General features: G+C 51.2%; 1 protein-coding gene across 1 annotated transcript in view; it reads left to right on the top strand.

Moving 5' to 3' along the window:
* ATP8B3 (ATPase phospholipid transporting 8B3) overlaps window positions 1-22211 on the top strand; it is a 43046-nt gene that overhangs the window by 469 nt on the left and 20366 nt on the right. Inside the window, exons 2-13 of the mRNA XM_050934504.1 lie at window positions 1512-1658; window positions 2393-2484; window positions 3665-3778; window positions 6919-7017; window positions 8925-8986; window positions 9785-9857; window positions 9983-10053; window positions 13075-13157; window positions 14954-15112; window positions 17381-17469; window positions 20101-20294; window positions 21587-21795. Coding sequence (XP_050790461.1) covers window positions 1512-1658; window positions 2393-2484; window positions 3665-3778; window positions 6919-7017; window positions 8925-8986; window positions 9785-9857; window positions 9983-10053; window positions 13075-13157; window positions 14954-15112; window positions 17381-17469; window positions 20101-20294; window positions 21587-21795 — 1392 coding nt within the window. The remainder of the gene's footprint in view (window positions 1-1511; window positions 1659-2392; window positions 2485-3664; window positions 3779-6918; window positions 7018-8924; window positions 8987-9784; window positions 9858-9982; window positions 10054-13074; window positions 13158-14953; window positions 15113-17380; window positions 17470-20100; window positions 20295-21586; window positions 21796-22211) is intronic.

Here is a 22211-nt window from a genome sequence, read left to right as displayed (position 1 = left end):
GGCATAAAGCCAATCTTGTAATTGACAGAGGTGTTTGCTCTTTGGGCATGAGACACTTGGTTAGGATCGCAGGAGGGGACAGAGTTTCTCCTACACGATGATGGCCCCAAACGATTTCTTGTAACCTCTTGAGGGGGGAGATATCAAGGAGTTGTTCTGAGCAGCTGGGGCTGGACTGAGGTGGGGCTCAAAGATAATCCATGCTGTTGCTGCTGTGTCAACTGTTAGTGCTGGCTTCATCTTAAATACAAGTTTGGTCACCTCATCCCAGAGAAAATCACCTCAACGTTGGGCCAGATTCTGGAGCCCTTCTTTAGACATTGGCCACTCTGATTTGAGTGGAAGTCCTGTCCCTGCAAAGTCTGAATAGCTGTAATGAATCCATGAGCTGCAAAGCTATGATTAACCACTGGAACGAACTCCCAAGGGAAGTGATGGACTCTGCATCTCCCAGTGTCTTCAGATCCAAACTGGCTGCCTTTCTGGAAGAGATGTTTGATCCAATAATCCAAATTATTGGGCTCAATACAGGGGTAACTAGAATTGGAATTTTAGGGTATCCCAAGGATGTCACTTGGAGCAGTGAAGGTCAACTTCTTCCAGAATAATCTACACGTGCTCGAGTAGTCATTGCTAGAGCCCTGGGACCTTTGCTCTAAACATGCAGGCCTTTACTACTTAAGCTAACCTAGACTTCCTGTAATTGATGCTACTAGCAGGACCCATTTGATTCCTACAGGCCAGCTAGGTCACTCATTTACTCCTACACAAGGTCAGTACGTTGCTTCAGGACCTAAAGAGTGCCGCATGCAGATATTTGATCCAGAGATGAGATCGTGAACTCTGGAGAAGTTCGGAAGTAGGTTTCGAGCCAGTTCTGAATGCCGCATCCAGGTAGCACGGCAGTGAACATGACTCGAGGCCAGAGTGAGAGAAATTAAAGCTGAGGAACTAGATTTAGTCCTGCCACAAGTGGTTTCAGCTCATCTGGACTGACATTAACTTAAGCCAGCAGAGCACTTGGCCCTGTGACTGTTTTGTGCAGAAAGGAGATGAATAGGAAATGTGATGGAAGAATGTAGCGTAACAAATGGGATTGCTGGCCCTCATTGCAATGAAAAGGTACAGCCTTTAAAACACATGGAAAGAAAATACTCTTTTACGCAACACATAATCAACCTGCTGTGGAATATAAACTGAGACAAGGAGTTAATTAAGGAGAATTGGACGTCAGAGTGGATAACATGTATTTATACCTACTGGAGTAATAAAATCTAGCCAATATGAGGCTTCAGGGCAGAAGCTCATCACCGTCTGGGGTCAGGAGGAAATTATTCTACTGTGGCATGGTATTGCATTCTGGGATATCAGCCCCAGAGAGCTTAAAGAACCAGGGCAGCACGGTTACAGTGTATTGCCATCCCACCAAAGGAAAAGAGCCGTAGAACTGTAAAACCTTGCTACGATTATTGTTCATTATCGTAAAGATGTTTGTTTTTTTTGCTTTCTAGATTCTGGCAGCATGACCAACCAGGAGTCACTCGAGAGCTACCTGAATGGGAATAAGAAGCAGTTAGGTCAGTGCAAGATGGCATGGCTGGGTTGTTTGGCATTGGGAGAGCGGATTGGGAATGGAGAACCTGAGCTGGAGGGGCCAAGTATGGCATGTAGGGAGCCATAGTAAGTGGGGAGTTAAGAACCTTGACTAAGAATGTCCCAACTTGGCAGTAGCTATACCCTGGCACTAAAAAGAGAGATCATAGTATCTATTTAAATGATTTTGGCTGGGGGACTGTTCATTCACCAAGGGTTTGGTTGTGCCATTAAATCACCACCTTTGCCCCGGGATTGTTCCTGAGGGAAAACGACTGAGACAGGCCCTTCCTGCCCCCTTGGACTGCCCATCCCATGCCAGCTCTGCTCAGCTTGATTTTCCCCAGTGGACGCCAGCCCCAGTGTAAGTGCTGGTTTCTCTCAGTCCTCAGGCACCAGAAATCTGAGAACCAAGCTTGCAACAGGCTCCGGAGCAGATGTGAGTGGCAAGGGACGAATTCCAGTGCTCTCTGTCCCCTGGCAGGCTCTACACCGGGCTGGGCACAATCTAGTGCTTAGTGAGGAGCAAAGAAAAAACTGGGGCTGGAGCTGGATCTTGCTGGAATGGACTCTCGCTCTGCTCCAGTTGCCCCAAAGGCCACTTCTAATCAGGCCTGTGGGATCCCAATCCCTATGAGTCCCAAGGTCCTCCTCCAATCATGCCAGCAGCAAGCAGTACCTGAAGCTCCTTGCGGGCCTTATGGTGCTGTCATCTGTCCTGGTTCTGCCTCATTTCCCCATGGGCCAGAGACTGTTGCCCAGAGATGGCTAATGGCTCAGCGATTGGCTGCTTTTCCAGATTTCACCTGGGAGGTGAAGGCCAACGACCGAGCCTATCACAAGCAGTTCAAGAAGAGAGTTGCCTTCTGCCTGACGAGGAAAAAATATGAGGTGAGTCACCTTGCTTCAAGCCTGTGCTTATTTTATGGCCACTAGTGTCTCCGCTGATTTCCCAGCTGGCAGTGCAAGCCCCTTGGCCGTGGGCAGGGCTCGAGCAGACAGATCTCTAGAGCAGCTGACTGGAAGTGCCTTTTCTGTGAGTGCCTCGTTCAACATAAGGAGGGTGGGACTGGCCTTCCGGAATATTGCTGCAGTGTTCGCCAGTCACGGTCCAGAGCAGCATGTTGTGCCATTGAGATTTCTCCTAGAAGGGAGTTGTGGCGTTGTGTGCTTGAGGGAGCCGTGTGACCTCTATGGCTGGTCCATAGAGAGCATAAGGGACCGCATAAGGCCCCTGCTACTGGAAGGCTCCCTTAGCTTGAGTAGTAGAAGCCACTGGAGGGGGTTTGGAGCAGGGTTCTCGTCCTGCTTCTTCAGAGGCGTGTGCGTTTTGTGCGGTGACTAGGTAGGATGTGTTACCATGGGACCTGGCGGCAGAGGTCAGATGGAAAAGCCTGCATGTGAGAGAGGGGATAAGAAAGGGTGTGTAACCCACTGACTGTGTTCCATGTTCCCCGCTCTGCCCGATCCACTGAGGATACGAGTCTGCTGCCTGCCTTTAGCTCTGGAGATCTCTGGTTCAACCCCAGGTGTCAGCCACACTGCCAGCTGGCTGGACCCACCTGGAGTAAGCCTGGGAGATGAGCTGATAGGCCCAGATGCTCATAGGTATTTAGGCCCCTGACTTCCATTGATTTCAAAGGGAGTTAGGCACCTAAATACATGTGACGAACTGGGCCACGAAGAGTAAGGGCCTGGTTCTCAGTTGCCCTGTACTTTGGATAGTCATTCACTGGGCACAAAGCGGTGGTTGGATGCTTCCACTCTGACCTGTTAGTGCTTTGTATTGGGGTAAAAGATGACCCAGGATTGCTGAGCCTGAGGTGGAGGAGTGGGTGTGGGGGGAAGGAACTCTGCTTCCACCGTATTCGCCCCCTCCCTCGGTGTAGATCCCTGGCACTTTCTAGGCCCAGCAGCCCCACTGCAGAGTGAATCTGGAGTTTAACCTAGGAAGAAGGGGATGCCTGTGCCCCATGAGATCCCAGTGGATGGCAGGAAGCCCTGCTCAGCCCAGCTCTTGCTGTGTCCCAAGAAAGCCCAGCCATGTCAGTCTTTAAAATGCTCCTTCCAGGATAACACCATCAAGACAGCCAAATACAATGCCCTGACCTTCTTGCCGCTCAACCTCTATGAACAGTTCCATCGTCTGGCCAACCTCTACTTCCTCTTCGTCATCCTCTTACAGGTGAGATCTCGCTGGAGGTTGGGGGGAGACTGCTGGGCCTGCCAAGCCAGTGCCCTGAGATGGGCACAGAGGGGAGAGAGACACTGTCTAAAGACGGAGCTGTGTCTAGTGCTTGGAGCTCAGGACTGTGAGTTAGGACTTCTGAGTTCTAACCCCAACTCTGCTACAGAATTGCTGCATGATCTGGGGCGAGTCCCTTCACCTTTCTCGGCCTCCATTCGGACTGGAGCAGTCTCCCTCTCTCTCAGTTTTATGGGGATTTTGGATGATCCACTGGATAATTTAAGAAGACCATTTTTCTCTAGCAGCTTTCATGCAAGGATCACAAAATATCCTCCAGTCCTCACACTGCCCCCATGAAGGATATTAGCTGCAGAGACTGTGATGGAGCGACTCGCCCAAGGTCACAGAGCAAGCTGCTGGGCACAGAACCCAGGAGTCCTGGCTTCCAGTCCTTTAATCACTAAGGATGGGATTTGCAAACATTCCTATGCGAGTTAGGAGCCAACTCCATTGAAAGTCGTTAGATCAAAGCTTCTTCTCTTTGACCTTGTCTACACGCAGAGCCGTACCAGATTTTAAACCAATTTAGCTAAACTGGCGCAAAAGGCCATGCAGATGCTCTTAGGGATTGGCCACATGGGAACCAAGATAACCATATGGGTTTTAATTCATGCCCTTAGTTATTTCAGTGTCAGGCTGCGTGGGGGCTGTCTTGTTTCACCACAGGAGTATTCCATTTTGAAATAACTGGCTTAATTGACATAAAGCTAGGAGAAGATACTGTTATTGCAGTTGTTTAGGTGAGCTCTTATTTTGGTTTAACCTAGCTTTGGTTTAACGTATCGACGGGGGGATATTGACCAGGATAGCTTATTCTGTAGCGGCTGTTCTGCAATATCTGTTCTAGCTATTGTGGACTATTTTGTTCTGCAATAACTATTCTGGTCAAGTTCCCCATATCACCCTGTCTGGAGTGGCTCACAAGCATGAGGGCCGACCTTCGAGCAGACTGTCAAAAAGCAGGGCCGGCACCCCAGACGGGTCAGATGTTCTATAATTAGATTTCACCAACCCTGTACCAAATGTGAACTCCCAAAGTACTACAGTGTTCTTATAACGGAGTCGCAGACAGTCCCCGTAGACGCTTCAGTCTGTCTTGCCACCCAGGCAAGCTTGACGATGTGATAAATGGTCACTGACACCAACAATTACAAACGAATCCAGTCATACCTGATCCCAAGAGACCAACACTCAGCCAGGGCGATTTGCATCCCAGATCACACACCACAGACAATCCTATAGTAAACTGACTAAAGGTTTATTAGCTAAGGAAAAGAAATGAGAGATTAAAGCAGGTAAAATATATATGTACAGGTGAGTCACACTCTATAATTGCAAAAGCTAGCAGAGGCACAATGTTCTTCCAGTTTCCCTAAAGTCTTTCAGGGCTACCCAGAATAACTTGGGGGATCTCTGCCTCCTGGTTCAGTTTTCTGCACTGTTAGTATCCACACAGCCAGGAGAAGAAGAATTTTTCCTTGGGGCCATATTTATAACTTCTCGCAGAAACCAAGCTGTCAGGACAGTCCCCACGTGGGTTCTTTCTTCATGGCAGGAAAAGAGGAATGTACTTAGAGACTTTGATCGGACACGTAATGACCACTCGCTTTCATGTCTACATCTAAAATTTTGCAGCGCTGGTTGTTACAGCTGTATTAGTACAGCTGTATAGGGCCAGCGCTGCAGAGTGGCCACATTTACAGCAACCAGCGCTGCAAGTGGTGTTAGATGTGGCCACACTGCAGCGCTGTTGGGCGGCTTCAAGGGGTTTTGGGGAAGGCGAGAGCAAACCGGGGAAGGAGACCAGCTTCGCCGCGGTTTGCTCTCGCGTTCCGCGAACCCCCCTGCAAACCGCAGGGAAGGAGACCTGCTTGCTCGGGGGTTCGGCGAACGCGAGAGCAAACCGGGGAAGGAGACCAGCTTCGCCGCGGTTTGCTCTCGCGTTCCCCGAACAAGCAGGTCTCCTTCCCTGCGGTTTGCAGGGTGGTTCGGAGAACGCGAGAGCAAACCGCGGCGAAGCTGGTCTCCTTCCCCGGTTTGCTCTCGCGTTCGCGGAACCACCCAGCAAACCTCAGGGAAGGAGACCTGCTTGCTCGGGGTTCGGGGAACGCGAGAGCAAGCCGGGGAAGGAGACCAGCTTGATTACCAGAGGCTTCCTCAGGTATGCTGGGATACCTGCTTATTCCACGGAGGTCAAGAAAAGCGCTGGTAAGTGACTATACTTGATTACCAGCGCTGGATCACCAGCGCTGGATCCTCTACACCCGAGACAAAACGGGAGTACGGCCAGCGCTGCAAACAGGGAGTTGCAGCGCTGGTGGTGCCCTGCAGATGTGTACACCTCCTAAGTTGCAGCGCTGTAACTCCCTCACCAGCGCTGCAACTTTCTGATGTAGACAAGCCCTGGTGTGGAGGAATTAACACTCTCCTGTTAAAGTTCTTCATTTGCATTACATAAGGCTCCTCTCTGTTTGATGAGCTATTTAATTACTGGGGTATATGCAGTGCAGATGCTTGCTCTTACATTGTAACAGGGGACAGATAAGGGAAAACAATGCCTGCGACATCCCACCAGTTCTTCATGGAGTTTAAACACTAAACACATCTTTGTACATTTCACATTTACTTTGAACTTTACTAACATGCAAATAAACTGGCCTGGCTTGCGTTAGTCAATGCTCAGCTGATGCCTAGGCCTTGGCCAGAGCTGGCAGTTGCCACTTACCAGCGTCACACTCCACGGAGACAAGTCCTTAGTTTGGTTTAGCTTGAGTTGATTAGGATGATCTTTAAGCTAAACTGAAATAAACTGCTTGTAAACCAGAATAAGAGCCTCTGTGCCGGTGTTTAAAAAGAGATTGAAGTTAAACTGGAGGAATTTCTGCCTGGGGACAGAGCCGTCGGTTTGATTACCAGGAAATTCAGACGCTCCCGTAGAAAGAGTGGGGAAGTTACCCCAACTCTTCCAACCCACAAGAAAAGGTCAGTGCTTCAGGGTGGGGGGTGAAGGCTGTGTCTGGTCCCCCACCTTACCCTAGTAATGTGATGCTCCTCTGCTCTCTCGCCTCCCATTTCAGACCGTTCCTGAAATCTCCACCCTGCCCTGGTTCACCCTGCTGCTGCCCCTGAGCTGCCTCCTCCTCCTCAGAGGCCTACGGGACCTGATTGATGACATTGTGAGTAGCCCGTCAGTTCACAGGGCTGGAAATCCACGAAGGGGCCCAGTGTATGGTGTGGCTTGTCAGAGAACCCGGGACTGAGCTGAAAAGCAGCCTGGCACTCTCTGTATCTTTAGGCCTCAGCACCTGGCATGTATCCACAATGCCTTCATGGAGGCAAGGGGCTGTGGATATCTACTATCCTCCCTTTGGAGCGGGGATGAGTATCTGGCCCCTTCCCTTGGTCTGGCCTCTCCATGATTGACCCACTCCCCTTCCCGCTCTTTGGGGTCCCAGCCAATGGACATGCTTCCTCTTAGATCCACAGACATATTGACTGCCCCTCTACTCCCCACATTCAGACCCATTGGGCATGCCTTGTGTCGTGCCCATGTGTGCCGACATCAGGGCAGGCACCCAGAACCAAATGTGAACTCCTGGATCACTATCACAGTCTGACCATGGAGTCACGGGCAGTTCCTTTAGACCAGTGGGTCTCAACCTATTTATCATTGTGGGCCACATATGTGACCCACAATGTATTCCTTGGGCCGCAGGTGGAGAACCACAGCACGCCCACCCAAACCCTGCCCCCTACAGACACCTATGCCCAGCGCCCAAGCCCCTGCCCAGAGACCCCTCCACAGAGTGGTGCCAGGAGCGGACCCTACTGCGTGGCAAGGCAGCACAGGCCCAACAGCCCAGATCCCGGACCCTGCCACACAGGGCAGGGAAGGGCAGGGCAGCATGACAGCCTCAACCCTGCCTTGCCGTGCCGGGCATCAGGCAGCCGATGCTCCGGACCCTGCCGGATTGGGTGGCCAGGCATCCTGGCCACCACCACGTGGACCCTGCAGCTTTTAGCAGGTAGCTGGGCTGCAGCTCTGTGCTAATTTGGCCACACGTGGGCTGTGGGTTGAGAACCACTGCCTTAGACTCTCCAGCCTATCAGGGAAACTGGACTTGGGGCTATATGGTCACTTACACCAGAAATCACACAATATTCAGGTTGCTTCCAGTCCCAAGAGACCAGTCACTTACTCCAGATCAACTGGTTCCCTAGATCTCACACCAAAGACAACGCCTGTAGCCAATCCTGGAATAAACTATCTAGGCAAGATAAATAAGAGAGTTGTTTCCAGGCTAAAGCAAGCAGACAAACACACAACTGAGTTGCAATAAATCCTAAGAATTGCAGTGACCTGTCACTTCAAAATGTCTTTCAGGGTGGACCCAAGGGCAACCCCTGGGGATCTCTGGCTTCAGTTTGGTGTCTCTGGCCCTGTCAGAATTCAAACAGCAAAGAGATGGAAAGTTTTCATGTATCTTTGTTTTATTCCTTCATTCAGCCTCCCAGTCCGTAGGACAAGTTTCCTTGAACGTTGCCTTTCCAAGGGGCGATAGAGCCATTCACCAGTCCTTTGTATTGCGATGTTCCTTGATAGATCATCTGATTTTGATAGTTCTTCTGGCCACCAGGGTAGGGGTAGAGGTAAACACTCTTCCCCTCCGGGTTCACAAGTTTAGAGCAAACATTTTCAAAGTTCTAAAGCAAAACGTACATATTTCCTTGTAGCCTGGAATACAGACATTGCAAATCAGATTCATGCAGGCAGCAACTTACAAACATGCAGTAGAGTTGTAACACTAGTAAATCCAGTTTCATAGGATGGACACCTATTTTAAGCAACATTACCACATAAGTGAACTGGCCGTGCCTCCAACTATGAATGAGTCAGTTCTTAGCTAATGCCTGCAGCCCGGGAAAGAGCCTGCCAGTATCACACCTGGAAAGGGCAGATCTCCTCACTCTGAGACTGGAACTCCCGGACAGAGCCTGGTGCTAACAGGGATGTTCTCTTGCAGCCCTGGTGAACGGGGAAGCCAGACATGGCCTGTCCTTGTCTTTTCTCCTATATTTGCAGGCCCGACACCGGAGCGACTGGATGATCAACAACAGGCCCTGTGAAATCTTGGTTGGGAAAAGGTTAGGGGCCTTGAGAAATGTCCAGCTGCGAGCTACAGGATAAAACTCACTCTTTACAGTCATGTTCTCCTCCACCGTGTGTTTGAAGAAGCAGGGGGAAGCTCTGTGCCATTGTCTGAGCTCATAGCGTTCTCCCAATTTAGCAGCTGTGCTCAGAGAAGTGGTTGTGATGTGTCATCACCCCCAGGCTGTCCCACAGAGACACACCTTCCCACAACCTGGGGCAGGTCTCATTTGCTCCATCCTTGGGATTAACACATCCCAGTCCCAGCTGGGATGGGGATCCAGGGGGCCCTGGCTCCAGGCGACACTTCCTCCTGTCCTAAAGGAGTTTTCCTTTCCTTGGAAGGGCAACCAGAGAGTTTCTGCCACTTCTGGCCCATAGGGCTCCTAAAGGAGGCGCTGCAGAGTGTCACCCCGGCTTGAAGTTGCTCTTCTCAGGAGGTGGAAGGGTGCAGAAGGGACTGAAACGTCCCATCTGAGCCCAGGTCACTAACGGCCAAAAGTCACTGCCATTGATGGCTGCTAGGTGGCCTGCCTGCTCATGTCACGAAACCACCTGGCCAGCTGGTCTTCACATTGGCAGGCTTAGCAGAGCGGCTAAGGATTGGATGGGCCACAGAGACTGAAGTCCCCTCTGGTCTTGGAGGTCAGGGTCGAGGCACAGGGGCTGGGGAGGTGGGAGTGAAACTTGCCCTGCTGCTGCCTGGACTACCCTGTGGAGAGAGGTCTCCAGGGCTGTCAGCAAGTCTCCCTCTAAGCGGCTGGCCCCCTAAGTGGATTGTTTTTCTCTTGCAGCTTTAGCTGGAAGAAATGGCGAGACATCTGTGTCGGCGACATCATCTGCCTGCGCAAGGACAGCTTTGTCCCGGTGAGTCAGGCCCCTCGTGGCGGGCCGGGCCCGTCACTCCAAGGCCGTACGCTGGGGAGCGGGGATGAGGGGGTCTCGTTAGTAAAGTCTCTCTGAGGTCTTTTCTCTTTCGCTTGCTTTTAAAGGCCGACCTGCTCTTGCTGTCCAGCTCGGAGCCCAGCAGCCTGTGCTACGTGGAGACAGCGGATATCGACGGGTAAGGAGTGGGAGAGACCGTGGGGAGACCATAGCCACCGGCTGGGGACCAGAGACACCACAGCCAACGTTCTGAGGCCTCCATATTTGGGATCCCGGCTGGAGACACCTTGGGCCTGGGTTTCAGAGGTGCTGGGTGCCTGGCAGCGGCGGGTGCTCAGCACCTTCAAAAACCAGGCCCCAAGGGATTCTGAAGTGGGACACCCGAAATTCAAAACCTGGGGTGTGTTGCAAAGCAGGGGATCACAAGTCCCATCAGCCCCCTCTGTACACCCCTGCTTTCCTGGCTAAGCAGGGACCATATTTCCTACCAGCCCCATCCCCTTTGCATTTCCATTCCCCTGACCAGGTAAGAGGAATGGTCGTGATCCAGGCTGGGCTTGGTTTGGGGAGCGGGAGCCACACGGCAGCAGGGGTCTGGAGAGAAGCCCCAGGAACCGTGTGCAGAGCCGCAGTCAGCATGGATTTGTCAAGAACAAATCCTGTCAAACCAACCTGATAGCTTTCTTTGACACGGTGACAAGCCTTGTGGATGGGGAGGAAGTGGTAGATATGCTATATTTTGACTTTAGTAAGACTTTTGATCCTGTCTCGCGTGACCTTCTCATAAACAAATTAGGGGAATACAACCTAGATGGAGCTACTATAAGGTGGGTGCATAACTGGTTGGAAAACCCAGAAAGTAGTTATCAGTGGTTCTCAGTCATGCTGGAAGGGCATAACGAGTGGGGTCCCGCAGGGATCAGTTCTGGGTCCCGTTCTGTTCAATATCTTCATCAGTGATTTAGATAATGGCCTAGAGAGGACACTAACAAAGTTTGCGAATGATACCAAGGCTGGGAGGGGTTGCAAGTGCTTTGGAGGATAGGATTAAAATTCAAAATGATCTGGACAAACTGGAGAAATGGTCTGAAGTAAATAGGATGAAATTCAATAGGACAAATGCAAAGTTCTCCACTTGGGAAGGAACAATCAGTTGCACACATACAAAATGGGAAATGACTGCCTCGAAAGGAGTACTGCAGAAATGGATCTGGGCGGTCATAGTGGTGAAATATGCCACAAGCGAAATATGAGTCAACAGTGTAACGCTGTTGCAAAAAAAGCAATAGTTCTGGGGTGTGTTAGCAGGAGTGTTGTGAGCAAGACACGAGAAGTCATTCTTCTGCTCTACTCCGCACTGCTTAGGCTTCAACTGGAGTATTGTGTCCAGTTGTGGGCACCACATTTCAGGAAAGATGTGGAGAAATTTGAGAAAGTCCAGAGAAGAGCAACAAAAATGATTAAATGTCTAGAAAACATGAGCTGTCAGGGAAGATTGAAAAAACTGGGTTTGTTTTGTCTGGAGAGGAGAAGACTGAGAGGGGACATAACAGTTTTCAAGTACATAAAAGGTTGTTACAAGGAGGAGGGAGAAAAATGGTTCTTCTTAACCTCTGAGGACAGGACAAGAAGCAATGGGCTTAAACTGCAGCAAGGGAGGTTTAGGTTGGACATTAGGAAAAACTTCCTAACTGTCAGGGTGGTGAAGCACTGGAATAAATTGCCTAGGGAGGTTGTGGAATCTCCATCGTGGATTTTTAAGAGCAGGTTGGACAAACACGTGTCAGGGATGGCCTAGATAATACTGAGTCCTGCCTTGAGTGCAAGGGACTGGACTAGATGACCTCTCGAGGTCCCTTCCAGTCCCGTGGTTCTATGAGGAACTGGCTGTGACTGCTGGATGTCACAGGTGGGTTCAGGCCTGTGTGGGACTTGTATGGGAGCAGCAACAGCTGACAGGGAGCCAGAGCACAGCAGCCCCAACGAGAGACACTGACTGAGCTTGGCTTGGAAACCTGCAAATGCCTGTTTGCAGGAATAGAGACTGGACTGGAGCAGTGCCCTGGGCCCCAGGGCTGACCAGCCCTGACCCTCAATGGGACTGTCTGGGGCCCGAACGGGAACTGCTGTTGCTCAATGTGACTGTAACTGTGTAAGCTTCTGTACCAAGGGTATCTGCAACCTCCTCCGTCCTGCCAGCCCCAGTGACAACCTGCCCTTCAGCCCTGTGTCTGAGCGGTTACTGGGACCCACTGGGGCTAGCGCCCACAAGGCCTCGCTGCTGAAGCACCTGCAGGCCTTGCCTCTGAGGTGCATGCACCTGGCATGCTCCTAGGGCCTAGAGGTTTGGGGTACAGAATAACCCTAATAATTACAGGGGTCAAAAGAGGATCCACTGGTGGTTAAGGCACTGGCCTGGGACTCTGCAGAGTTGGGTGAAATCTCCTGCTCTGCCCAGACTCCCTGCCTGACCTTGGGCAAACCATGTCACCTCACTGGACCTCAGTTCCCCATCTATAAAATGGGGATAATGATCCTTGTTCTCCCCCTCTCTGTCTGTCTGGTGTATTTTGAGTGTAAGTTCTTCAGGGCAGGGACTGTCTCTTACTCAGTGTATAAGCAACACGCAGCACAATGGGACCCTGAACTCAACCAGGGCTGCTCGGTGCTACCGTAAGGTATATAAATCGTAATAATTAATAATACCCCTCTCACCCCACATTTCTCCAACCCTTTGGGACAACAGGTCAGTGGTTCTCAATCAGGGTTGTGGGTAGGGGTAGGCAGAGCTCTTCTGGGGGTACATCAACTCATCCAGATATTTGCCTAATTTTACAACAGCTACATAAAAAGCGCTAGCGAAGTCGGTACAAATTAAAACTTCATACAGGCAATGGCTTGTTTCTACTGCTCTATGTACTATCCACTGGAATGCAAGTACAACATTCCTATTCCAAGTGATTGGTTTTATAATTCTCAGGTAGAAACGAGGACGTGAGCGATTTCTCAGTCTAGCGCGCTGTGACGCTTTGGAACGTTTATGTCTGGTTTTGTAAGCAAGTTGTTTTTAAATGACGTGAATCTTGGGGGTACAGTAATCTGGAAAGATGGAGAGCCGCTGCACTAGGGGAGCGACTGCCACCTCTTCCGCTTTGTGGCTTTTCCTTCAGATTGTTTTCAGACCCGTTCTTGTTTTCAGAGAAACCAACCTGAAGTTCAGACAGGCCCTTCTGGCCACGCACCAGGAGCTGGTGAGCGAGGCGAGCATGGCTGCCTTTGACGGTGAGTGCCCGGCAAGGACAAGGCGCGTTTCGTTCGCCTCGCCAGCTCCAGGAGAAACCTGGAGCAACAGGGATATTTATTTAATTACCCTGCTAAAACGAAACACTCCCCGGCACGCGAGTCTTCCCTGGTGCAGAGGGCGGAAGCCCAGACATGTAACTGATGCAGAGCCCTCTTGGGAGGCTGGTGTCAGTGCTCTTGCTCATCGTGCTGCAGGAGGCCAGATTCACATCTCTTTGTGCCGGGGGTGGGGGCTGGTGGAACAAGGCAGTGTCACGGCTTGGCCTCAGGGGATTCCAGCACGGGAGGCTGCAATGGGTAAAGAGTGCATCCCTCGTCCGTGTTTGCCACCACCCCTTTCCAGTCAGTGTGACGGGGCGACGACTCACCGGTGCGGCACCTCCTGCTGGTCATCCTGGGAATTAGCTTTTTCCAGCCTGGAGCACCCTCTGCAGGCCGGTGTCTCACCTACCGCTGGCCCCCGTGTCCCTCCCGGACCCTGGTGCCCTTTACTTCAGGGTTCTGCCTCCTAACAGTAACCCACCATCTGGGGCTCCCCACCCAGGAGATCCCCCAGCCCTCTATCCCCACCTTGCCTCAGTGGCTACTGCCAGTCACCATCAAGCCCCTGCTCCCTGGGGCAGACTGCAGTTTGTAAACCACTCATCATCGGCAATGGAGGTTGGACCAGCCGCCTCTACCTGTCTCTGGGCTGCCCCTCCGCAGCCCCAGGACCCTTTCATAGGCCCTTAACTCGCCTGCAGCCTGGGGCTTTGCTAGGCTGGAGCTCCCCAGCCCCCTCTGCACTTCCCCAGCACTGCTCCACTCTAAATACCCTTCTCAGCTTCCCAGGCAGCCGGGTCCTTCTCTCTCTAGAGCCAGAGAGAGTGTCTGGCCAAGCTTCTGGCCCCCAGCCCTCTCATAAGGGCCAGCTGGGCCCCGATTAAGCTGGCCACAGCTGTGGCTGCTTTCCCATCAGCCTCCCTTTTCCCAGCTGCAGCCCTCTCTAGGGCTGCTTTCACCCCTCCAGGGCCAGAGCGGGATGACCACCCCGCTGCAGTCAGCTTTGCCTACCTTGAGCTCCCCAAAGCAGCCTGCAGGCCCCTTCCCAGCAGAGTTGCTTTCAGAGGCTGCGGCGAAGGGGACCAGACACATTCCAGGCCAGATAGGTGGAAGGGGAGGTTGTGGCCGCCTTCAGCATTCTGCCCTTAGGACCATTCTGCCAGGGCCTTAGCCCTGGGGTGAATTTACACCAGTGTAGCTGAGATCAGAATCGTACTGATCTATTGTATATTGAGATAAAAACAACCAACCCCTGGCCCTCCCGCCATTTCCCTTCCTCCCCTCAGGACCTAGGTCTGTGTTCCCAAGGATTGTCCTCAGCTGTGTCTCCAGCTCCTGGCTTTTCTTTCTTCAGCCGTACAATGCGGAGGGTGATGCTGAACTACCCCGAAGCTGGGGCTCTGAGGATGAAGGGCTTAATGTTCGATCCTAAGGCCCTCCTTCATTGCTTCCCAGGGAGGTCACTGGGCTCGCTCATCTTCCCACCCTCCCAGTCCATCCCCCGACCCGCCATCCCTTAGCATATCTCTCTCAGGTCACTGTAGACTCCTGTGATTCCCTGACGAACCCTGGGCAAGCCCCGTCTCTCCCTGGTCTGAATTTCTTCCACAGAAGCTGTCATCTCCCCCAATCAGGAAGAAGGGGGTGAGGGGTGGGAGGAGGGACCCCTCTCTTTAGTTGCTCCCCAGAAAGCCAAGGAGTGATTCAGACCCTCCTTGCTGTTGGCATCCCAGGGAAAGTGACCTGCGAGGAGCCCAACAGCCGCATGCACAGCTTCATCGGCACGCTGGAGTGGAGGGGTGAGAAGTACTCACTGGATACTGAGAAGATCTTGCTGCGAGGCTGCAGGATACGCAACACTGAGACCTGCTACGGCCTCGTTATCTACGCGGGTGAGTGCCAGCGGCATATGTGGTCCCCCCCGCACTGCCCAGCCCCAGGAGGAGGCAGGGATGAAAATAATAATAATTGGAGATACACCTATCTCCTGGAACTGGAAGGGACCTCGAAAGGTCATCAAGTCCAGCCCCTCTGCCTTCACTAGCAGGACCAAATACTGATTTTTGCCTCAGATCCCCAAGTGGCCCCATCAAGGATTGAACTCATAACTCTGAGTTTAGCAGGCCAATGCTCAAACCACTGAGCTAAAGGCAAAGAGTTGGGGACAATCACCCATAGCGCCACTGAAATCAATTCAGCAGAGCTCCCTTGAAGTTGATGGGAGCTAGGCTGATTTATGCCAGAGGAGGATCTGGCCTGGTGGGCCGAATGGACATGTGCTGGCGAGCAGTGTGGGGCACAGCCATGCCCCTCAGCCAGCCTTCACCTGCTGTATCTCATCCCTGCGGAAGCTGGTCCGTATACCTGAGTACGGAGGCTGGCCCAGTGGGAAGCAGGCCACCAGCCAAACGGTAGGCCAAGCTTCTCACTGGATGGCCGCGGTGGGAGGTCTGATTCTCTCCCATGTGCATTCGGTGTAATTGGCCAGGTGCACCATGGTGTTGGGGGATGAGTTGCCTTCCTGTGAAGCCTCAAGAATAGGCCGCTGCTGGCAGGAGGGGAGGGATGCTGGACTTGCTGAAACAATGGTCAGCCCCAGGTACAGCCATAGCCTCTGTGTTTAACCCATCAGTAAAACTTCCTTTTCACACGGTGTCAGCACTATCGCAGCCCAGTTCACAGGTCACCCCGTGTATGACGTCCACACATGCATAGGAGTTGCTAGACATTGCACGATAGTATCCAGGTCTGTTGGATATTCCTTCCCGATGCCTAGCTTCTGCTCTGCAGCGGGGCGGTGGATAGTTCTCGTAACGAGAGCAACTGCAGGTGCTGTTCTGACTCATTTGAGTAGCACGGTTGGTCACGCAAAGAAACACCTGCAGATTCACTGTTTAGATTCACATTCTCAGGCTCCCTTCAGATTTTCCCTTACAGTGAAGGACTTAGGAAACTCAGTCTGTTTGTCCTAAGAGGTGACTTGATCCTGGTCTATAGGTACCTACAAGAGAAGATTTCTGACAGTAGAGAGCTGCTTTTGTCTAGCAGACAAAGGCATAACAAGATCCAGTGGCTGGTAGCTGGTGTGAAATCAATTCGGGCTAGAAATGAGGCACATTTTTATGTGAGTGTAGTTAACCATTGGGACTGCTTACCATGGGATGCACTGGAGTCTCCATGACAAAGTCTTTAAAGCAAGACTGAGCATCTTTCCAAAAATATGCTGTAGCTCAACCACAAGATATGGACTTGGTGCAGAAATTACAGATCGGAATTCTATGGCCTGTGTTATAAAGGAGATCGGACTAGAGGACAGAACGGTCCCTCTGACCTGACTCTGCAAAGGTTCTTCAGCCTTTTGGAGAGCTCATTAAATCCCTACCGTAAGGGCAGAGGACGAGGCGACACCTGGTCTTGTTAATGATCCTGCCACTGTCCCCTGATGTCAAGATACCCAAGGTGGGATTTGAAGGCTCCATGTGGCCTGTGGTTTCCAACTCTGTAGCTCTTTGCCAACTTCAGGGTGAGAACAGTTCTGATCAGTGGCAGGTGTCTCTAGTGCTGGCAACATCGGACAGCAAGCGGTTTCTGTTTATCTAAGCAATACAATTGGGATGGGCATACTAGAAATGCCATTGATACCTTGGGCCAGAGTCTTATTTACATGAAGGGCCCTTTGCACCATTCTGGCAGCAATGAAGGAATAAATTGCATGTATGCTCCTGGCAAGTTGCCTCCGCAGCCCTTGAATCGCAAAGCTCGGCCATTCACGTGCAAGTAACATTTCTAGAGTTCCTGCACTGGAGCTCTCCAATGCCTGTACAAAGGGCTACACATAATTATACCCAGTTTATAGATGGGGAAACCGAGCCACAAAGGTGAATTGAATTGCTCAAGATCACACAGTAGGTCAGTGGCAGGGCTCGGAATGGAACCTGGGAGGCCCCTGGTCTAATCAGTAGACCACGCTGTGGGATGGTGGAACAGGCTTCCCTGGAATGAGTTCCTATCACAATGTGATGACACCTACATCATGGTGCATGTGTGAGACTTTTCTCCCCAGTCTGGAAAGCAAAGTGGGTGTGATGCAGCCAGCGTGCCAAACAATTGCCAGGGCCAGGTGTTTTTTTATTTTCCTTTCTAAAATGTGTCTTGTCCAGGGTTGGATTCCAAAATTATGAAAAACTGCGGGAAGATCAAGATGAAGAAAACTAAACTGGACCGCTTGATGGACAGACTGGTGATCTTAGTAAGTGCATCTCTTCCACAGGAAACGGGCTGGCCAGCTGAGCTGGCGCTGCCTGAGCGCTCACTCCCCAGAGGTGTGGCTCTGTCTCTGGGTCAGCATGGAGTGGAAGGCAGGTGTGGGACTAGTGTTGGGAGCGTTCTATCTGGTGGGTTGAGGTGGGGGGCAGTTCAGACCTAGGTCAGTCATTGCCATCTGAAAGCCACTGGGGGAGATGAGTTGGGTGCTTCTCAGTCTGGTTCATAGTGGCTGGATGTCAGTGTCTCTCAAGGCAGCATCGCAACTGGTGTTACTTTGCTTGCTGGCAGCTTCAGCAGAGGGACCAAAGACAGAGGCAGAACTCCCCTCTCCTCTAAAGATGGTGCCTCTGACACAGCAGTTAGTGCAGCTGGGACACTTGCATGGCTTTTCGTTCTCAGCAGCTGTCAAAATGGCACTTTCCCCATGGCCCCTCCCCTGAGCGGCCAGACCTGTCCTTATCCTGGTGGGCTCTGCCCACCCACTGTGAAAGCAAAGAGACCAGCCCCTTTCCCCAGCACTGCAGTTTACATCAAATAAGAAGACCAGGTCGACTTCACTCTATTGAAGTCAAAGGGGCCAGATTCTCAGCTGATGGACATTGACCGTAGCTTCCCTGTTGAGCTGTGTCAGTGTACACCAGCTGAGGATCTGGCTTGGAGAGCACATTGTCATGTTCCGTTTTCAAAGCCGCTGAAAGGTCCTCTGTCTGTAGATTCTAGTTTAATGGCTAATTCTTGTCCTGCTGTCTTGAAGAACCGCGGCCACGTATGTTTGCAGAGGGCTCAGCAGGCAGAGGGGTGAAAGTGGTGGAAGGACCATGATGCTATGTTGATAACTACAAATGAGCTAGTTGAGGCTTTCTAAGCTCCTGCTTTCAGGTGCTTGTAACTTTCCAACCAAATGACCCATCAGGCCTATTTCCATCAACACTAGGAACAACAAATATTCCTCATGGTTGTCTGGTTAGATACCAGCTACCCCCGGGGCTTTGTATTGTGTTTATCTCGGAGACAACACGGTCCACGGCTATTTATAGTACCATCTTGGTGTTCATCACCGTTGTACATCGGAAACAGGAACGAATTAGGCTTGCCCATACTGAGAGCGAGGAAGTGACTTGTCCCCAAGGGGTTTTTTTTGGATGGGGGAAGGGGAGACAGGACAAAACCCAGCTCCCCAGAGCCATCGTCCTATCCACAAGACCATCCCGTCTGCCCTGAAGTGTCTATTTAAAGGCAGCACTCTCAGTTACCTGTTCTAACTACGCTGCCTCATTGGCTCTGTTCTTCCATCCTTTATCGGTGGCTCCCACATGATGCTCTGTGGCCCTGGGGGGTGTGGTCTGTGGATGATCACGTAGCACTAGCTCCTCCTCCCGCTTGCCAGGTGCATGGAGAGAAATGAAAGGGGCATTAAATACTTTCTTACCGGTGCTTTGCCATATAAGCACTGGCTGCACCTGCTGCGGGGATGTTATGTGACTAGAGATGGGCAGGGGTGGGTCTAAGCCATAACAACCAGGAAGGAAGGTGCCCATGAGATGTATCTATATTATTATTATTGACTATGTTATCTGTAATTATTATTATTTTATTATTAGTTTGTATTCCAGTGGCACCGAGGAGCCCATTCATGAACCAGAGCCCCAGTGTGCTAGGTGCTGCACAGACACAGAACAAAATGACACAGTCTCTTCCCCAAAGAGCCTCCCATCTAAGTAAAATATGGCCCCCCACCAGGGCAGAGCTTGAGAACTCGGGCTCTGTGTCGAAGGTCTTATCCACATGGGAACGTTTTACCAGTTATCCGGATCTAGTTATACTGGTATAAACCTCCGTCGTGTGGACACTCTTGTTCCAGTAGAAGAGTGGCTCTTTTGGGTTTAGTTCTAAACCCCTTCCCAAGTGACACACAGTAACCTGAAAAAAGGCCCAGAATAAGAATGTCCACACAAAGGTTATACCAGGATTCATGGTTTCATCCATCTTCTAGTCAGAGCTCCCTGCGTAGTTAATTTTCACCCGGAAACCCATGCATTGAGCCCAAAGACTTTAGTTAGACTAAGGCATGTCAGTCCTCAGGAGACTCAACTGTGTCACATGGCGAGAACAGGAGAGACCAAGGTGCCACTCATGCCCAAGGCCCTGCAATCGCAGGGAATTGATGAGGTGACAGATGCCCAGATGATCCCAAAAGGTGATCCAGACTCCCAGCTGCAGAGGAAGGTGAAAATCTCCTAAGCTGACCACCTGGGGGGGAAATTCCTTCCTGACATCGAATCTGGCCATGTGTGACCAGGGCATATGAACAGGACACACTAGCTGAGGATCTAGGGATTACTCTAGTGGTTTAAATTCACACCATAGGTTATACCGAAGAAGGGCCTGTCTGCACCCTTGTAACTACCCTGCTTCACACCCGTGCAGCCATTATCTGCACAAGGAGAACACCAGTGTAGCTAACTGCCACTGAAATGGCTAATGCAGACAGACCCTCACTTCTGCCTCTCTGGACGCCTGGGCGGTGCTGCTTGGCCCAGGAACCCCCTTGGACAAAAGCCTGGTGGAATCCTGCACGTTGCCTTGAGATGTGGATTTCTTCCCCTGCCCCCAGATCTTCGTGATGCTGGTCATTACATCATTCTGTCTCGCCTTTGCCGCCGGATTCTGGGCCGTGAAGTTCCAAGTGGAACACAGCTACCTCTCCTCTTTGTATGTCAGCACAAGCCCTGCCGAGCAGGCCTTTTTCACCTTCTGGGGCTTCATGATCCTTCTGAGCATCATCATCCCGATGTCCATGTACATAACGTAAGCTCCTCAGAGTGGATTCTGTGCTGCTTATAAATAATCGCTGTCTTTTACTTTACCCTTTTGCCCTTCAGGGTAAGCCTGCCATTCGGGGCAGCAGGGAACATGGGACTGCGGGTTGGCATGCCTGGGTTCTGTTTTTTACTCTGTCGTGACCTTCAGCAAGTCACTTCTTCTATATGCCTATCCATGGAAGGGGGTAATATTGACCTAGTCAGAGGACGGGCTGTGATGCTCAAATTCATTAATGTTAGTAAAGTGCTTTGGGATCCTCAGATGAAAGTCACTAGAGAACCGCACAGGAGGCTGTTGTGGTCTGGAGATACAGCTAGGCTGGTGGCAATAGCTTGATGATGAAGATCATATTTGGTCACTAAATAATTCCAATGAGGACACAAATGTGAGCCTGAATACAGTTAATGCGCAGCACTGTGGCTTTTCAAAGCACTTTACAGAAATTAGATACTGAATCCTTTCCTGCCGCAGTGAGGTCAGTGTTCTTAACCCCACTTTACAGAGTGGGGAAACTGAGGCATGCAGGCAGGAAGTGACTTGCCTGAGGCACCAAGTCAGGATTAGTGCTCCTGGCTCCCACGCCTTTGCCTGAGTCTCCCTCAGTGCTCATCAGTATGGTAACAGGATGTTAGATTGAAGAGTGGAGAGGATAGAATGTGATAGCTGGTTAGGGCTAGGAACAGGAGAGAGCAGACTCTCCCTCCTCCTCTAAACTTGACTTGAGCCTTCGCTGAGTCTGGAAGAGTTTAACATTCTCCTCTGTCCATTACTTTGCACATTCACTTCCCTGGGAAGCAGGAGCGATGAAGATCTCTGGGACATCTCTGTTTCTGTCCTGACCAGAGGCAGAAATGACTGGAAATCTCTTGCTCACCTAATGACTTAAGATTCTCAGCTCAGCTGGGAAGACATCAGAGGTCCGATTCATCAGAAGTAGCTTCCTGACTTTTGGGTCCTTACCTGAACCTTCAGAAGTTTGAGATTTGTCATTAAGGGCCAGCTTTTCAAAGGTGCTGAGGGACAGATGTTCTGGCACTCGGCGCCTTCCATTTGGGGCAGATTTTCAAAAGAGCTTCGCACCCAACCTGCTCCCGACCCAGAATGCTGAGCTCTCTGAAATTCTGACCCTAAGTGATCTACATTGGTTTGGATTTTAGCAGGCTCCGAGTTGTAAGACAAAGAGAAAGGGGGAGATGTCAGAGTCCCAAACGTCCCTCACTCTGTGGCTAAAATAACTATCGTGCCTGCTTTGTGTCTCCTTCCCCTGGGTATCCTAGGTTTGAATTTGTCTACATGGTGAACAGCTATTTTATTGACTGGGACCTGGAGATGTATTACCCTGCAAAGGACATGCCAGCAAAAGCCAGAAGCACCAGCCTCAATGACCAGCTTGGCCAGATTGAGTACATCTTCTCGGACAAGACGGGTACCTTAACGCAGAACATTATGACCTTCAAGAAATGTTGCATCAACGGGATCATCTATGGTACCTCTGAGTGGAAGCAGATTTCTATGGGTTCTTGGGGGAGGCTGACGTTGAAGAGCTGCGAGGTGCAGGACACCTGGGTTCTGTTTCTTGTTCTGCTGGGGATTGGTCCTGCTTTGAGCAGGGGGTTGGACTAGATGACCTCCTGAGGTCCCTTCCTTTGCTACAGACCTGCCCAACCCATAGCAAATCATTTAATCCAGTTCATTTCTATTAGTAAGGTGCGTTGAGGTCTTCAGGTAGAACTTCAGCATGCAGTTATGTCAGATGCCGTTGGGCAGCTGGTTTGCTGGGACTGCTGCTTTTCATGCTGGTCAGTATTGTCCCATTGTTCGCTTGTGCTCTTCCTGGCTGCGTGGTGCACCCATCGCTTAGGGTGACCATACATTCCGGGTTTGCCGGGACAAACCCTTTTT

This window comes from Gopherus flavomarginatus, chromosome 24 (assembly GCF_025201925.1).
Source record: "Gopherus flavomarginatus isolate rGopFla2 chromosome 24, rGopFla2.mat.asm, whole genome shotgun sequence".
In the NCBI taxonomy this organism is placed as follows: Eukaryota; Metazoa; Chordata; order Testudines; family Testudinidae; genus Gopherus; species Gopherus flavomarginatus.
Note: the sequence above shows the minus strand (reverse complement) of the source record. Positions and strands in the feature narration are given on the sequence as shown.